This window comes from Malurus melanocephalus, unplaced genomic scaffold, assembly GCF_030028575.1.
Source record: "Malurus melanocephalus ecotype Western Australia unplaced genomic scaffold, MMel_1.1 scaffold_764, whole genome shotgun sequence".
In the NCBI taxonomy this organism is placed as follows: Eukaryota; Metazoa; Chordata; class Aves; order Passeriformes; family Maluridae; genus Malurus; species Malurus melanocephalus.
In genome coordinates this window covers 16,516-33,135 of record NW_026623996.1, presented here as the reverse complement: position 1 = coordinate 33,135, position 16,620 = coordinate 16,516, and the positions used below count along the sequence as shown (strand labels likewise).

The 16,620-nt window shown below is 41.2% G+C and overlaps 1 protein-coding gene across 2 annotated transcripts in view; it reads left to right on the top strand.

Annotated features, from left to right (window-relative positions):
• PPP3CA (protein phosphatase 3 catalytic subunit alpha) overlaps positions 1 to 10,589 on the top strand; it is a 168,067-nt gene extending 157,478 nt beyond the window's left edge. For both annotated transcript variants that reach the window (XM_057384978.1, XM_057384979.1), the window contains exons 12-13: positions 2,789 to 2,886; positions 8,822 to 10,589. In XM_057384978.1, coding sequence (XP_057240961.1) covers positions 2,789 to 2,886; positions 8,822 to 9,015 — 292 coding nt within the window. In that variant the 3' untranslated portion in view covers positions 9,016 to 10,589. The remainder of the gene's footprint in view (positions 1 to 2,788; positions 2,887 to 8,821) is intronic.
• Positions 10,590 to 16,620: the final 6,031 nt, after the last annotated feature.

The following is a 16,620-nucleotide window of genomic DNA, read 5'->3' as shown; positions in this document are numbered from 1 at the left end:
AAAAAAAAAAAAAAAAAAAAAAAAAAAAAAAACAGGTTGGCATCATGCCTTTTCCCTAAACAAGTTGGGGGAACAAAATCAAGTGTTTCCACTTGCTCCTCTGAACCAAGTGTGGCAGAGAGCCTGGAGGTGGCTACTGCCACCTTCATAAAACTGCACAATTATTTTTCTCTGATGATAGTTAAGCAAACAAAGTTTGGGAGACTTGGTTTTCTCCCATAACTTTGAACCACAGCTGATTGACTGTATTTTGTTGTGAACCACCATTTTAAATATAGGATTAATTTGAAAGAAATTAATTTTTAACTAGAGGAAGGATCTGAAACTGAAAGCTGATATATTTGGGGTTTTACAACTCACAGATGATTGACATTACCTATGTGTCAGATTTTTCCAAAGGGATCTGTAGGGCAGAAGCTTTTCAATAAAGAGGGATACAGATTATTTCCTGCATGTGTTCTGTCTAAAATGATATGCATAAACCTCATATCTTAATTCTACCCCAGCCAAAACCAGCACAGCCTTTTGCAGTTCTTGATTATTGATGGTCCTGAAAACTTTGCAGGAAAGAGTGAAGATGAAGAGTAGATTTATTCTCCCTTARCTTTAACCACCAAACACAGCACATCCACACTGTGGTGAGAGGCATATTCAGCAAATAAACAGGCACTTCCATGCATGGTTTCAGTGACTTTTCTTTCAGGGGGATGAGTGATATTTCATGCCAGCCACCACTGCCCCCCTGAGAATACCTGTTCTCTTTTTCCTGAGAAATGTTGATTCTCCTCACCTAGTCATAGGCTGCTAGACAGCAAACATTTCACAAGGTTAATCTTGCAAACATTGTTCCTGTAGAAAAGCCTGGGTTATTTTTTCTGTCTTGCCAGCATAATCCTCATGTAAGACACAAGTGTCAGGTAATTGTGTRTAACCCTAAGAAGGCTGCAGTGGCACCATCATCTGTATCTATCAACCTGTTTTGGAAACCTTTGAAGTTCCTGGCTGAGTCATTGTGTCTTACACAAAGTTTATTTCACTAATTCTTAAATCATCTTTTCCAAATRATCAGCCACCAGATCTGACAACCTGCAAAGAACTTAGTCAAGCATCTCTTCTTTGGGCTGGAGTGGCCCCTTTCCTTGAGGATGTAACTTGAATGTAAAGCTGAAATAATTTCAGCCATTTGGGGTTTAAAATTAGGCATCAAAATAGTGTTGTATTGAGTTTCAAATGTTATAAATTAACTTTGCTGAGAATAGAAAGACTGGCTTTAGCCAAATGGAGACATCATAGAAAGACTGGCTTTAGCCAAATGGAGACCTCATGATTCCTTGTCATTGCCTCTCCCTGATTCTGTTTCTCAAGTATGACTTTTCTTTTGATATATGTAGACAGGAGGGAGGTAAATAAAATATTTAATCAGTCTGTTATCCTTTTTTTGAAATGGAAACAAATGACATCAAATAGARATTAAGGAACACTGAAGGCTAAAACATCTCGATATTTGTGACACACACCTTTCTTGTGTATATACAGTTTAAAGGTAATAAAAATACAGTCAATAAACTTACTCCATGAGGGCGAAGCTAAAAGTGCCATTGCATTAATTAAAAAAAAGAAAGAAAAAGTGTGTTATGGGCTGAATAATTGAGAGAAAGCAAAAGCTTTGGTGTTTAACTATTGAATGATAAAAAGACTGTGTTAATTCTGAAAATACTTTGCCCTTGCATTAGTTCTGCTTGTTTGGGAAACTTGCAAGAAAAGTGGTCACAATTTAATTTTGACTATTACGTAGTGAAAAGTGAGTGCAAGCAGAATTATTTTCAAACTAAAAATAGAACTTGTAGAGTATATGTAGTAGATAAACAAGAGTTGTTCAAAATACTTGAGTCATTCAGGCCATGTAGGTCTACAGAAAATTGTAARTAGTAGAATTGCTGAGAGACAGTTTTTATAGACAAAATCACATTATCCTCAAGTGAATGTGGAACTAAATTCTGTCTTTGTGTTGGCTTYCTCCAGCTTAATGTCATTATATACTTCAAAGTAAAGCACTTCAAAATAGGTTTCTCTTAAAGAATTGGGGTCAATTTTGCTGCTGAGAAAGTATGTCATCACAGGCAGCATTCCAGTCCTTGCAGAAAGCTTTACTGAAAGGCTTCTCTGGATAGAGCTGTTGTATTCCTCTTGCCATGTATTCAAAAACTCTGTGTATTTGGAGACCAGCAAAGCATATTTCAGTTTCCTCAAACAGTTTTCTGGAATCCACTATTATTTTTAGCATACAAAACTGTTAAGGACAGTAGTAACAAGGATGGAAGTTCTTATTAATTTTAATGAGCTTTTAGCTGCCRTTTTTTAAGTGGCTGATGATCAATAAATAATGCACCTCTTTGCTTGTGTAGAYAAGAGCAAACGAGCAATTTAAGTTGATTTTGGACCACACAGTGTAAAATTGGCATTGSTGGCAATATCTGATCCTTTTGGTCCTCCTCCTCTTGGGTTTGGGTTTACAGATGCATTGTTSCAGAGGTGCAGGTTATGGTGTTAACTGTTGTAGGAGTCTGCGGATGGTGTGATGCAGAGGTTAACAGCAGTGAGGGGAATTTCACTGGTGCTGATGTTATCACCAAATTCAGTCTGTCTTGGCAAGGAGATCGGAGATGACAAAGTCATTGCAGGGCTTGTGTAGCTTAAGTTGTCTAAAACATGTCCCGTGTTTTTCAAAAAGACATTTATTTACTTCCAGTGGTTTTATTTTGGCTTTGTTTTTTTTTGATTTTTTCAGGGAAGAGAGTGAGAGTGTGCTGACGCTGAAAGGTTTGACTCCTACAGGAATGCTGCCCAGTGGTGTGCTCTCTGGAGGAAAACAAACACTGCAAAGCGGTAAGCCTGTTTGCCTGTGTGTCTTGTTCTGTGTAAAAAAACAATGGGTTTTCAACTGCAGAGCCTAAGAAAAGTAACCACAGTTGTCGCAGGAAAAAAAAAAGTGAAGAACAGGAAAAAAATAGGCAGTTTGTTGTGCTGGAGCATTTGTGAGCAGTTCATGTAAGGCCACTTCTCAAGATGTATGACATTCCACTGATTTTCAGAGAAAAGGGAGGAGGGGWGAGCCCTGAAAATCCACTGTTCAGAATGGTAGATCAGGATTGTATGCGAAGTGCACTCTTCCCACAATTTGCTGCATCTTTTGGGTTGTTTTTTTCTAAGAGCAGCCCTTGATACACAGAGTACTGAAGGTTCAGCTTAGATAATGACACTCAAACTCTTATTTTATCTGATTTTTTCTTCCTCGTAGAGAATCAGCAATGGAAAATAGCTCTAGAATTAGATTTTCTCTTCTAGCAGCTCTAGGTGACTGCATGAGAACAATTCCATTCTCATTTAAGCCTAAGTGAAGGGAGGCTCTTAGAAACACAGTGTTTGCCTTGTACACAAACACTATACAGATTGGCAGTTTTATACCAAGAGCTTCTTGTTACAGGAAATTGGTAAGTCTATAGTAGCTCTGCCTTTGTTTCCTTTTGGAATAAGGAGTGCAAAGTATTTAATTTGTTACTGGAAGCTCTCCTTTTTTCTGTGTGTACTGCTGTAGAGTGTAYTGCAAGCACACATAAAGGTCTCTCATTTATTGAACTTCTGTTGGCAGTAGATGTAAGAAATAGAAATGCTTCAAAACCTTGACATGGTCTCAGCCTCTTGTTTTCCTGTTTCCTTCTTGGAGCTTTCTTTCTCTGTATTTTTCCCTTTACTGTTTCTTTTACCTAGAAGATTCAGGTATACGGTGGTAAACTCCTTTTCCCACTTTTTTCCCTTCTCTTTTTTCTTGTCAATGACTTGTGTGTTACAGGCATAGTAACGTTCTGCTTTGAAAATGCTGCAATATGATTTCACAGGAGGTCTTTCTTAATGGGTTTGTGGTCTTCACCTAGGCTTTTCTYCACACAGTTGCTTTGCATTTGTCAGAAGATTTGGTCCAAGGAAACTGCTGTTGTTGCCCTGGCAAAACATTAGGAATAGAAATGAATTTGGGAAAGTGGCCAAATGTTGTCGTTGCAATGGCTAAAAGGAAAATCTCCTCATACTGCAGTATTGTGGCTCAGTAAAACATTACTATACACACGCTTCTGCATTAGTTAACACTTAGTGCCCCATTCACCAACTACTSTGGAGTTCACATAGTTTCTGTTAAGCACACATATTGCCATATGTATTAACAGAAAATATGAGTAGTATGTTCTGTTGTGGAAGTACACATTTTAGTCGTCATTTTTTCTAATGTGTCAGTGCTGGTTTGGATCTGGTTATTCATTTTAATTTCTCATCCTAGTTATCATGTTTCCTTTTCTTTTAAGTTTGTATTGGTTTTGTTCCTTGTTTTTCTTCCTTGTTTTTCTGCCATCTCTCTTGCTCTGCTGCTTGAGAGGCACAGGTTTAGCTTGGTGCATGAGGGTCAAATCCTCTCATTTCCCCATGCAACAAGTTAATAGTATAGATACTTTAGAATATATTTCAATCCATATTTAACATCCTAACTTAAAAAAACAAAAAAAAAGTTTGCGTTTTATGTAGGGGAAAACAAGACAAAAAAGAAGTGAGGACTTCCCAAAAACTTGACTTCTTGAGCTATTTGCTAAACCAGAGAATCATTGAAAGTCAAAATTTCTTTCAAAATATTTGCTATATTGGATTGCACTTAATTATTTGCATCAGCTTCTAAATCTCTGTCCGTAGAAAAAAAAAAATGCATACCAAAGCTGATGGGTAAAATTCAAATGAAAGTATGTCTTAAAGAACAATTAATGGTTTCACAGCAGTGGTAATATGGTATTCATAACATCACAGCAATCTCCCCGTTACAAGCTTTGCTCTGTCTGACCAGGCTTTGCAACTTTGGAGGTCCAACAATCAATCTTACATCTATTTCCATTGATTTAAATAAAATATTAGAAAAATGCTGTTTTTCAGAGACTGGGTTGACAAAAAGTAAGCTCACAGATGGAGCAGACTGGGCAAGGTTGCAAGCAAAGGCAAAGCTTTTTGAGCATCCCATGCTGTGGGGACATTTCTTTTAGTCAGGATAGAGAAAAAAATAATTCTGAGAAGTTGTGTATGGGATTCTTTTGTCTTGTACTGGCATCAGTACTTTTCRGGCTGATGTTGTAAGTTGTATGAATTTTGTGCAATGGCTTTATGCCATTTTTTGTTCTCTTTTGACAGGGCAAGTCAAACTGCTCTTACTTAGAGCTGGGAGAATTATATAATGACCTTTTCAGGTCAGATGTGCAATATGGAAGACATTTATATTTTGTACTTCTTTTGAGTCAGAAGAAAACTACTTGAATGTGTCTTTAAAAACTTTTAGTTTGTGAAACTTCTGCTTTAAAACGAACTCTAGCTTAATTCTATCTGCATATTACTGTTTTTGTGTAAACATTTCTCTGTGTGTCTGTTTTGCCAAAATCCAGCACTTACAGTAACATTAGTGTTGTAGCTCCTTTGCTATTCACTGACTTGTTCTTAGAGTTGAAATCCTCTGCTCATTTTTCTCATTCGTTTTGCTACCCCTTTCTTCTCTTCAGCTACTGTTGAGGCTATTGAGGCTGATGAAGGTAAATTGGCCAGTCCCCTTTCTGTTGGTGCCACAACAGACAAGGGCTCTGCTGGGTGTATTCATTTTGCTGTAGCTTGTACAGATTGTGTGGGTGTTGGGCTAACAGTTGTGGCTCGGTATTAACCAAAATGTAATTGCTTTAAAGGGGAAAGTGTTTCTTTTTTTTTGTTTGTTTTGCTTTCTGTTGCTGCTGTTTGAGGTTTTTCTCTAAGTATGTAACTTTCCCTAAGTTACAAACACATTGGAATTGCCATATGTTGAACTAAGCACTGAGTAATGCCACAGGAGGAGATCAGGGAACTTGGATTTCACAGGACATGACTCGGCAGCAGCTCGTAAATGTTTTGTGACACATAGCTCAAAAGCTGGGCACTGGAGGCTGGCTCAAACTATCCTCAGCAATTTCTGGTCGAGGAAAACACATAGCTTTTTATATATTCTCTCTTTTTGTTGGTTTTGTTTCCTTCTCCTTTTTTTTTTTTTTTTTTGCCTCAGTTTATTTTTTTTCCGTTCTTTTAGGTCACTAGTAAAAAAAATTTATTGGTCTTTTATTACAGTTCAGCATGTTTCTGTTTCCCTTTAAAAGTAAAGCAACATGAGACATTTGTCTGCTAGATGTCTGCTTCCTTTGGTAGTGGCAGTTTACACACTGGATATTTACAATAGAGCAACCATTAATGCAGGCACCATTTTAGCTACATATAAAGTGACTGGCTGCCTTAGAAGATTTCTGAATGTTCAGTATTGAAAACCAAAACCRTGGTGTTTTGTTGACAGACCTCTAATTTAGCCTTTAATTTTTAATGTTACAGTTAAAATCTTAAGTAACCATGTGTTGCAATGCAGATGTACAATATTTGTTCAGTATTATGAAGTTTTGGAAGAAGAATTTTCAGAATTCCCCTTTAAAACAAAATTCTTCAGTTGTATTTTGTTCTTGCCCCTCTCAAATTTTCTGTGGGTATTTTTTTTTTTATTAATTAAAAAAAAAAATCTGATGATTGTTGTCCTTTGGTAAGATGTGCCCTTTCGGCCAGCTGAATTTGTTTTTGAATTTTGTAAAGCAGTGAATAAAATTACAGAACAAACAAGTAAGAGAAAATACAACTGCTTTCTAAATAGCAGTGAGTAAGCTGCTATTTATGTTGGAATTACCTATTCCTACCGGCAATCTTTAATCTGCAGTGTGCATTCTTGTTGACAGTTTGGCTGTTTTCTGTGATTTTCTGTGACTATGTGTTGTGTTTTAGTATCCTCTCAGTGTAACCTGCTAATACTTGTTGTCTGACCAGCAGCTACAGCAGAGCACCTTCCTTAGCGTTACAGACAGTGATGTGCCTACTTGAAATAAAATCCCTTGAACGTGCCCCGTGCCAGCAGCTTGCCCCCCTCAAGTTAATTCTTGCTGTGCCATCCTTGCCATGCTTGCTAGTTAGAAACCCTCACTGCAGCTTCTGACCAAGGAGAAGTTTCACCCTTTGCCAGTTTTCCATCATGGCCCAGTAACACCAGTTGGGCTGTGCTGCTGGCAAGCTCCGGGACAYGGCAAGTGCTTCAGCGCAGCCATCCATTAAACTGCTGCTTTAAGGGATTGGCATGGGTGCTTGTTAGACATCTTCATTTTGTGATAGAAGGTAAATTAATTTATAGAAAAAAAAAAAAAAAAAAGCCAGCCCAAAAGGCAAACCTTAGGAAAACTCACTGTACGACCTGTTCTGTTTTCATGCTCCGTCCCTGCTCACTTGACCGACCACCATTACATTGTGGTTTTTCTGAGTTGAAGGAAATGTGTATTAAAAACCATGCACTTCACAAAGTTCCAATGTAACATATGTGAAACTGGCTAAAGAACTAAATCCTGAGGCAAACAGGATCTATCTGTTTTCACAGGAAAGGTTGGCAAAACCAGCATGGAAACGGCATTTCTTGCTCCCCCCAAAATACATGGAGTGGTAGCTTGGTACCAGGGATGTTCTGGGGTTTTGGGTGTGTTAGCATTTTTTTAACAGAAGTTACCAGCTTGTCCAGAATCAGAGCTGCATATTGGAAGAAGAGCAGGATTACTTGGGGGTAAAGAGAAAAGGGGAGAAGAAATACTGAATTTGATCTCTGAAACTCCCCTACCATTTTCTCCCCACGCAGTTAGCAGTTTCCTGGTACTAATGCACCATTTCTGCTCCATGGCATGTTATGATMGAGGCTTAGCAGCAATTCCAGTTCTGGAAGTGCAGTGCATTGATTTGGTGCAGATAAGAGAAAAAGCACACAGAAGGCCATAACAAATTATCTACGGAACTGTGATCTGCTGTTTGCTTACAGTGCTTTTTTCTCTTTTGCTTTAAATCGAAAGATCTTCAACACTTCAATTAGAGAATAAAATTAAATAAAAATCACAGTCTGTGAAAACATTCCTTAGCCTGTGGCTTCCTTCTGAGGTTGGGATGGCCTTACCAATGTCGCTGCTGAAAGGCAGGCCCAAAATTCCTCAGAATCAGTTGGAACTTTGGTCTTTTGTCAATGTGTTTCCAAAGCTAAACTGTACAACTGTGCCAAAAGGGCAGTATCCCTGGTCCATRTTGCACAGTGTTACTGCTGCTTGGYTGCAGCTGCTTTCCAGAAGTCCAGGGTTCTATCAGGGAGGGAAATTGGCCCAAGCAATCTACAAGCAGCTCACTGGTGTTGAGAACAGAACTTGTAGGTCACCCCAGATCTTCCCCTGCTTTAATGTATATCCCACAAAGTAGCCTCACCATGTCATCACCATGTGGAGCTAGCCAGCACTTGGTACATGATCTTTGAAGGTCAGGTGGAAGTTTTGCCAGATTCAGGGTGTTAGGGCAAGGCAYGGTGTCCTTAAGGCTGTAAGTGATGACAGCAAATGCCAGCTCGCCAGCTCACAGCTGTGCCCTCAGCGTGGTTCCTAAGTGCAAACTCTAGTTTCCTGTCAGTGTCTTAGTGTTCTAAGCTGAACCCYGGTGGACAGCAAAATACTGGAAGTTGATCATGTTAAAAAAATAGTTGCATTGGAAGGGACAGTGGTGCTGAGCCCCCAGCTCTTTGTGAGTACGGTAAGGGGCTGGTGGCGGTGTCAGATCTTCTCACTGCCGCCTTCCCAAAGAACGACTCTTGCACTTGTTGCTGAAGAGGGGGAAAAGCCGCTGAGAGTTTTACCCTGCTAATTTTATTTTTTAATGATCCTTTATTTAGCTATCAAAGGATTTTCACCCCAGCATAAGATCACTAGCTTCGAAGAGGCCAAAGGCTTAGACCGAATTAACGAGCGGATGCCTCCGCGCAGAGACGTGCCCTCCGATGCCAACCTTAACTCCATCAACAAGGCAATCTCCACAGAGACTAATGGCACGGACAGCAACGGCAGTAATAGCAGCAATATCCAGTGACCACTGGCCGGGAGGGGGGTTGAGCTGCAGGGCGCGATGGGGTTGCTGCACGTCRGCACTGGGATGTTCTTGCCTCTGATCATAGCTTACTTGCTCTGGGGGCCAGGTGTTGGATTCAGTTTACAAAAATCATCTACAAAGAGATCGTCAACTTTAATTTGGTGGGAGGGCGGGTGGGGGAGAGACACCTCCTTTGGATATGCCTTTAAATGCTTGTAGAAAAATGAAAGCTCATGCTGGTATATATTGCAGAGTTAGGGGAATGAACATGTTTTCCTACTACATTGGGAACGTCTAGCTATGTTACTGAAAGGCCTTTTATTATGTTACTGGACATGAAAACTTTGTTTAATTTCTTACTAACTATTGTACGTTTACAGTTGCAGCACTCAACATCTACAACATCGAAACATTTTTAACAAAATGTACAAACTAAATAAGGACTATTTATTGATAATGTTTTGCTACTCTTGTCAGACAATGGCTATGAAATAAATTAGGCACTCTTTAAAAATATAGAGAAAAAAAGAAAAAAAAAACGAATGTTGGAAATTTGTTTAAAATGCCAAAAAAAGAGAGAGAGTGAGAGAGAGCGAGCGAGAGCGACAGTTTAATTTTGTACAGATTATGCTTACCTCAGGTTTCTTTAGTGTGCTTCAATGCCCTTCTTTAAATATAACACTTATCTTACTAATTTGGCAGCAATTATCTTTTTCTTTGTTTAAAAAAAAAACTGGAATAATAACATTTATCTTTTTTTGCTGTTTATATTTAGGGGAGTTTGGTTTGGGAGGTTTTCTGGGGTTTTTTTGGTAAAACAAGTCTTGGTTGTGGCTTGCTGAATTTAAATATTTATGAGTGGTGCATTTTTAAGTATAGTGAACAAGACACCATATTAAGTGCAGTGAAAAGCATCTATATTCTGTAAAAATCTGCCTATGCATGTTTTTTAAGAAAAAATGGCTGTATAGGCCTGTATGGGACTGTAATGCGCTTAGTGGTCTGACTTATACTGGAAATGTATGTATACTGGCGTACTTTATATTCTCTAAAAAGAAAATGCTTAATGCCTTTGAAATTTTGTAATCAAAAAAAGCTTTGAAAAATCTAAGGGGGGAGAGTATTCTTAAAGTTTTTAACATAAGCTTGTCAGTGCACATATAGATGGGTAGCATGTTTAGCAAACCTTGTGAAATTTAAATAAGTTTGTAGTTACATGTGAAATTCTAAATGCATGATAACTGTTAATGTCATAATGGTTTAGTCATTTTGTTCTGTTTTGTCATGTGCCACAAAATGTGTAATTTTTTCACTTTTTTCCCTTTGTATATCAGTTACGGGTTTCAACTGGTTCATTCTAAAAAAGAAAAGGAAACAAAACAAACAGTCCATTGATATTTTTTAACAATTGTATAAGTGCCCAAGTAATTCACTACAGCCTACAGCCTTGCCTTTGTAATTTGACTTCGAAATGTTGGCAATCAAAGCATGCACTTGTAACAATGAAAGAAGCATTTTATATTACTACTCAATAAAAATGTGCATGAACTTAAGCATCTTTCCCTTTCTTGCTGTCTGGATAGCAGAGGCACGCAGGCACTGCACGTGTGCTCCTGCTCTCTTTTGCTTTGGACATGAAAAGCCCGCCGGTGTAAGAGATGAGTGACTTGTTTCATGATTCAAGGTCAGTTCTTTATTAAGGAATAAACCTGTTTATTACCCAGCTGTTCTAGGCTGCTGAATGTCTGCAGGTTTCCTCCAAGTTCAGGTTAGAACATTTGATTTTCACTAAAATGAGTGGGATGTAACCCACAAGTAGAGCGCACAAGGAAACAAGTGCTCTCCGTGTGCTCTCCCCTTATCTGGAGTGTTTGAAAAGGTCAATGAGTGTCATTTACAATGATTACAATTTCACATTTCAAATGTTCTCTCTTTTAGTCAGAGGTGACCTGTCAAAGCTCTGCCTTCCCACTTCCCTCCTAACAGTGCTCATCATCCTCCCCGAGCCCGTCATTGTGTGAAGAGCTGACGGATCATGCCGAGTGCTGCAGTGATGTGGGTACTGCCTTAGTCCTCTCAGGTACCRCTATTAAATATAGGCTCTGCTTTCTTACAGGTTTTTCGCACTTTAGCTCTCGCTAATTTTGGCAAAATGCGACAGGTGGCAAAAATAAAGAGGTTTCATAATATCTGGGACTGTTTCAGATTTAATTTTTCCTTTCAGATTGTGTAGAGGTGCAGCGCAGAGGGAGGCGCGCACAGAGTCTCTGTTGGCGTGCCGGGCGAAGCTGTTTGTCCCTGTGGTGAAGGGACAGTGACAGTTTGCGTGAGCACTCAGCTCACCCTCTGAGCCCTATGGCCGTGCTCCCTGAGCTCCAYGGGTTACCTGAGGTGAGTTGGGCTGCAGGGACACGGGAGGCAGCGCTGGGCAGGCGCCCTGTGCCGCACACGGCAGCACTGCTGGGCAGGGCAGCAGCCTGTGCTGTCTGCTTGCATTTCACTGGGGCCCTGGCAGCTCCACCAGCCAGTCTGACAGCAGGGAAGGGCGTTTTCTGCTCTGCAGGGATGGGGTATRGAGCCCTCAGTTGGTAGGTTTAACCCAAAAGATCCATGCTACAAATCAGAGGTGGGGCTGGAAATATCCASTGTATTTGCTGAAGAGTCTATGGATAAGCAAGTCAGCCCAGGAGGAGTGATCCACTAGAAAATGTACGAAGTGTCTGGTTGCAAAGGAGATTTTGGATCTTTTGGATCTCAGAAGAATGAGAAGTGTCYGGAGCATGCAAAATAGCAATGTCCTGTGTGTCCAGGTGAGGTGTCCTGGCTCCCTCCTGGAGTGACCCCCACCATCCTAGTGTGAGGCAGTGTCTGGATGATTCTTCTCGCTACACAGCTAGAAATGTTCCTGGAAAGACCAAAAGCAATTTCCAAAGCTTCTCTTGTTTCAGAGCATCCAATYTCTTCCAGCTTTCCTTCCTTTTTCCTAATGCAGAAGAAACTGTGGATGAATTTGAAGAAAAACAGTGGTGCTGCTGAAGGCAGAGTTTTGGATTCTGTGGCCTCAGCAGTGATGTGTCATGCACTGGGCTGTGTCTCCCTATACCACCTTCTCCCAGTAAGAAGGATTTCTTCCTTCTTACCAAATACCCCACCTTAATGCCAAAGGCATCATTGGTGCCCACTTCAAGGCTTACTGTATTTTTTTAACCTCTTGACTCTTACTGTGTAAGACAGTGTGTTTGATTCATGTCTTATATTTCATGCACGATCAGGATTTTGCTTTTCAACAGCTCTTAAGCATGAAGTGCATTAGCTTTTAGTCTACATTTTCTGCAGAAGACAACATTCAAATTTTGTCCAGGTTTTCCTCCAAAACTGCAGTAGATTTAACCCCGCTTAAACTTGTGCCAATGTTGCCAACTGTTACAGAGAGATAGAAATTCTTTCAGCATTTTCCTCTCATGGAACCACTAGAGGAATCGTGATCTCTGTCCTCCCTGGCTTTAGTTTCTAGCAAAGTGGCATTCAGAGTGTAAAATAATGAAAATTTGGGATATTTTCTGGGTGCAAGCTGAATTTACAATTTTAGTCCTTAGAAATCAGTTTCCCTTCTTTTTTCAAGATACTGTTGCTCAGATTAGTCAGATTGATGAGTCTTCCCACTTCTTTGACTAAGAGAGGGATGTGAGAATCAGCTATTCCAAATGTTAAAAAAACCACAGGCACCAAAACATCCATTTGAAAATAGTTTTCAGTTTGCTTTCAAAKTTGCTTTTGGAGTGATGTTTAATCCCCTTAAAAGTGGCCATTTTGGGCATGCAAAAGGATGAGCTTTCTTGGTCTTCAGTGATRCAAGAAAAAATATATCTGCATTCACATTTTCATGTGTAAATGTTCATACTTGTAGGCACTTCCAWGGCAGTAAAAAAGAGAAGCTGATGGAGCTAGAGATAGGGGCTGGGGTTTTGTGTCTTGCTGAGCAGATTTTGCAGTATCAGGCCTGCTAAACATTATAAAATAAATTATTTATTTTAATACATTTTTAAAATAACTGGAGAGYAGTTTCAGTATTACATGTGACAGCAGGTTTCATCAGGCTGACAGATAGCTGTGGGCACCATTCTGCCAATGCCTGCAAAGGGAAGGGCTGCCTTGGCCCTGTCAGCCCTGTCAGGAGYGTGTTTTAGGTGAAGTAGCCTGGCAGAGACGGTGCTGCAGGACTGATTTTGCCACCAGTGGGAAGCCTGCAGGCATGGGGACAGACACAGTGGTGTCTGCTCCTTTGTGATGCCCCACTCGTGGTCACCATTGTTTGCTCTGGCGTTCCCCAGGCCCCCTGTCCCTTTTGGGCAAAKCCTGGCGTGGTTGTTTGCTGCAAGTTTGGGTCTGGACACCCAGTTAGGCAACYCTTAGAGCAGCAAGAGTTGAGCAAGAGGTGGTTGTTTCATATTTTAGCTTTTGCATTCCTTAGGCAGCTGATGCAGACAGCCATGCTGTGATTGAGCAAGCCCACTGCTCTCAACATTTGGGTATTTAATCACCTCTTTTGCTTTAAATGAGCAGTTGAACACTGACCTGGACTGATTCCCAGTGTTCTGTGCCAGAGGAGACTGGCATGGAACATAATTGCTGTTGTGGTAYAGCACTGGGAGTCACTGAGGCCAGCAGGCACTGCTGAGAGAGCTCCTCCARCCCAGTGGCTCACACTGCAATGGGATCAGCTGGAGCACCTCGTCTGGGGCCAGTCAGGTTCTGGACATCTGCAAGGATGAGGACTCTGCAACCTCTCTGGGCAAGGTGTGCCAGTGCTTGACAGCTCTTAGAGTAGAAAAGACTTTTTCTTACRTTTAAAAATGTGCTGTATTTCTGTTTGTGTCCAATGGCTTTTGTCCTGTTGCCTTTTACTCCCTGTTCAAGTTCTTACACACCTTTTCTCTGAGCTGAACAGTCCCAGCTCTCACCATCTCTCCAGATGTTCCAGTCTCTTATCACCTTCATGRTGCTTTGCTGAACTCATTAACTCTACATCTGTCTTGTGCTGAGGAGCCCAGACCTGGACACACCAGAGGGGAGGGAGAGGGAGAGCAAAGACTTGCCCTGGTTTCCCATATGTGCCATGGAATGACTACAACATACATTGGTGCCACTGATTTGAAGCAAGAGAAGRCATTTCTGGCATTTTAAGTCAAAAATGGGAGCCACCTCAGGGTATGGAAGAAGCAGGGGGACATTGCAAGTGCAGAGCTGAGGTGCACTGAGGTACAGGTTCAGGAAGGTCAGAGAAAATGAATGCCTTTCCAGGCTGACAGAACAGTGAAAGACTGGGCTAATATTTGTTTGCCAGATTTGGTAATAAGTTTGATTGCCAAATTATCCAGGTAAGTATCAGCTGCAAGAGGGAGGATGCTCTTCACTCCTTGTCCACTGCTGTGTCCTACCTTACTGCTGATCCTTCAGAAGGTGAAGTAGTCATGAAAAAAATGACACCAAATTTGTGCAGAGGGAATAGTCCCTTCCTGTATTCTGCCAGCAAGTGCCTGGAGCCCTGAAGCGTGTGATGTGTATGAAGTCATTATTGTGGTGCAGATCTGCACGTTATCCGGACATCACATAAATGAGAGATCTTGTGCCTCCCTGGGGAGGGGGAAGTAACCTTCTGACAAGGTTGCCTGAGGAGGAGGAGGTAATTTGTTTATCTGTCGCTTGGTGTTTATAGTTTTCAGTACATATTTAATAAGCTTTGTACTCACACTGCATTTTTCTAAGAAGAAAGAGTGCTCTAAAGGGAATATGGGTCTGACTCTGTGGCTGAGCTTAAATAAAGCTGCAGAGCTGATGGGCTGAGAAAGCCCTGCAGCCATGGAGTGCCAGAGAAAGGAAAGGAGCAAGTAGTGGCACTGGGAGGAGAGATTGGGRTATTTTTTAAATTTCAAGGTAGCTGGAGAAGAGATGGTGGTAACAGAGCTACACTGTAGTCTGAGGTGACAAGATAAAGCTGTACCCAAGCTGTCAGGGCTTTGGGTGGGCCATGACAGAAACTAGGTTGATAAAATTCACCTTAGACTGATTAGCAGTGCACTTAAAAATTGCAGAGCAGTTCAGGCTGTGACCTGAAGGCAGGCAGGTAGAAAAGGAGAGCAGGCAATGGCACGGGAAATGAAGTTTTGAAGGCAGACCTGTGATAAGGAACRAGCTGGGATTCAGAGCCCTGGCAGAGGAAGCAGCAGGGATTGTGGGATGGAGTGATACATTTATTACATGCTGAAGGGTTGAATCAGTCCAGCCTTARAGCAAGGATCCCTGATACTGAGGGGTTTGGACCTGGAACAAGGGAGCTGCCATGAGGTCAACTGGGATGAGTGGACAAAGCCGGGACTCTCTGCAGGATAAGAGGGSAGCAGTTTTGAGGGCCTTGAATCTGAACTAGCTTTGTAAGGTAGGGCCTGCAGCTGACCAGCTCAAACAGAGTAAAACATAAATATAAAAAGGAATGGAAAAATTACCTGTTAGCCAAGTAAGTTGGATGTGGTCGGTATAGTCCAGGAATAGTGAAAACCAGCATGAGTCCCGCAAAGTTATCTTTGCTGATCACAGTCAAAAAGCAGCAGAAAGCTTTTCCAGATGCTTGAATAGAGAAAGCAAGGTTAAATAAGTGGGAAATGATGCAATGAGGATAAGGGAGAGGTTTAAAGTATTGGCTGAATGACTGTGGAAGGAAAGCCAAGAATGAGATTTAGGGTATGGAAACAAGGACTACAGGAGTTGAGACAGAAGCAAGTTAAGAGTTTAAAGCACTTATTCCAGGAAATTGCAAAAGTTTCTTTCCCAGTCACAATAGAAAATACCACATGTGCTTGCTTGTCAAATAGCAGTGCTCTTTACAGTTCTCTGAATGGGTGGTATGTTTTGGAAATGTACTTGGAGAATATGTGAGTACAGAAGTTTATATAAATCAGGAGCAACCGCAGGGCCCTTGGTCTGACTGTAATCCTATGGAGGGATTTAAATCTTGCAGGAGCTGCTGACCATGATGTGAGGGGCTATTTACTGTGGTGCTGGGTGGCAAACTAATGGATGTTAGGAATGTGTACAGGAAAGCTGCAGTGGGAAGGAGACAGATGGAGGGGASATCACAACTGTCCATGCTGGGAAACGAAGTTACAGATGCCGAAAAGGCTCCTCGGCTGTAGCAGGTAGAAACTGAGCAAGGCAAGAAATGCCTGTGGCATTGAAAGCTGTTCCATGCTTCCCTTTTGCATCTGCCTGTCTGTCCTCTTTCAGGTTTTCTTGGGAGACTCAGATTACTGGGGAGCATCAGGGCTACTGGTGGGGTATCGCTGCTGCAGGGAAATTGTTCCACATATTTCTCTTCCTGTTCCTTGTTTTCTAACCCCTCTTGTCCCTTTTCTGTCCCTTGTTCCTTTGCTTTATCACAGCCACCATTTTGCCCTTGGGATCCCCTGGGGCACTGCCACTGCCTGYCTGCAGTCAGGACTGTTTCTTGGGAATAGGTAGTGTTAGGAAAGCACTGATATTTGTGGGGAAAGGGAGACTGGACAGGAGAATAATTTTTCTCTTGGGAGATGGGGAAATAACATTGGTAAC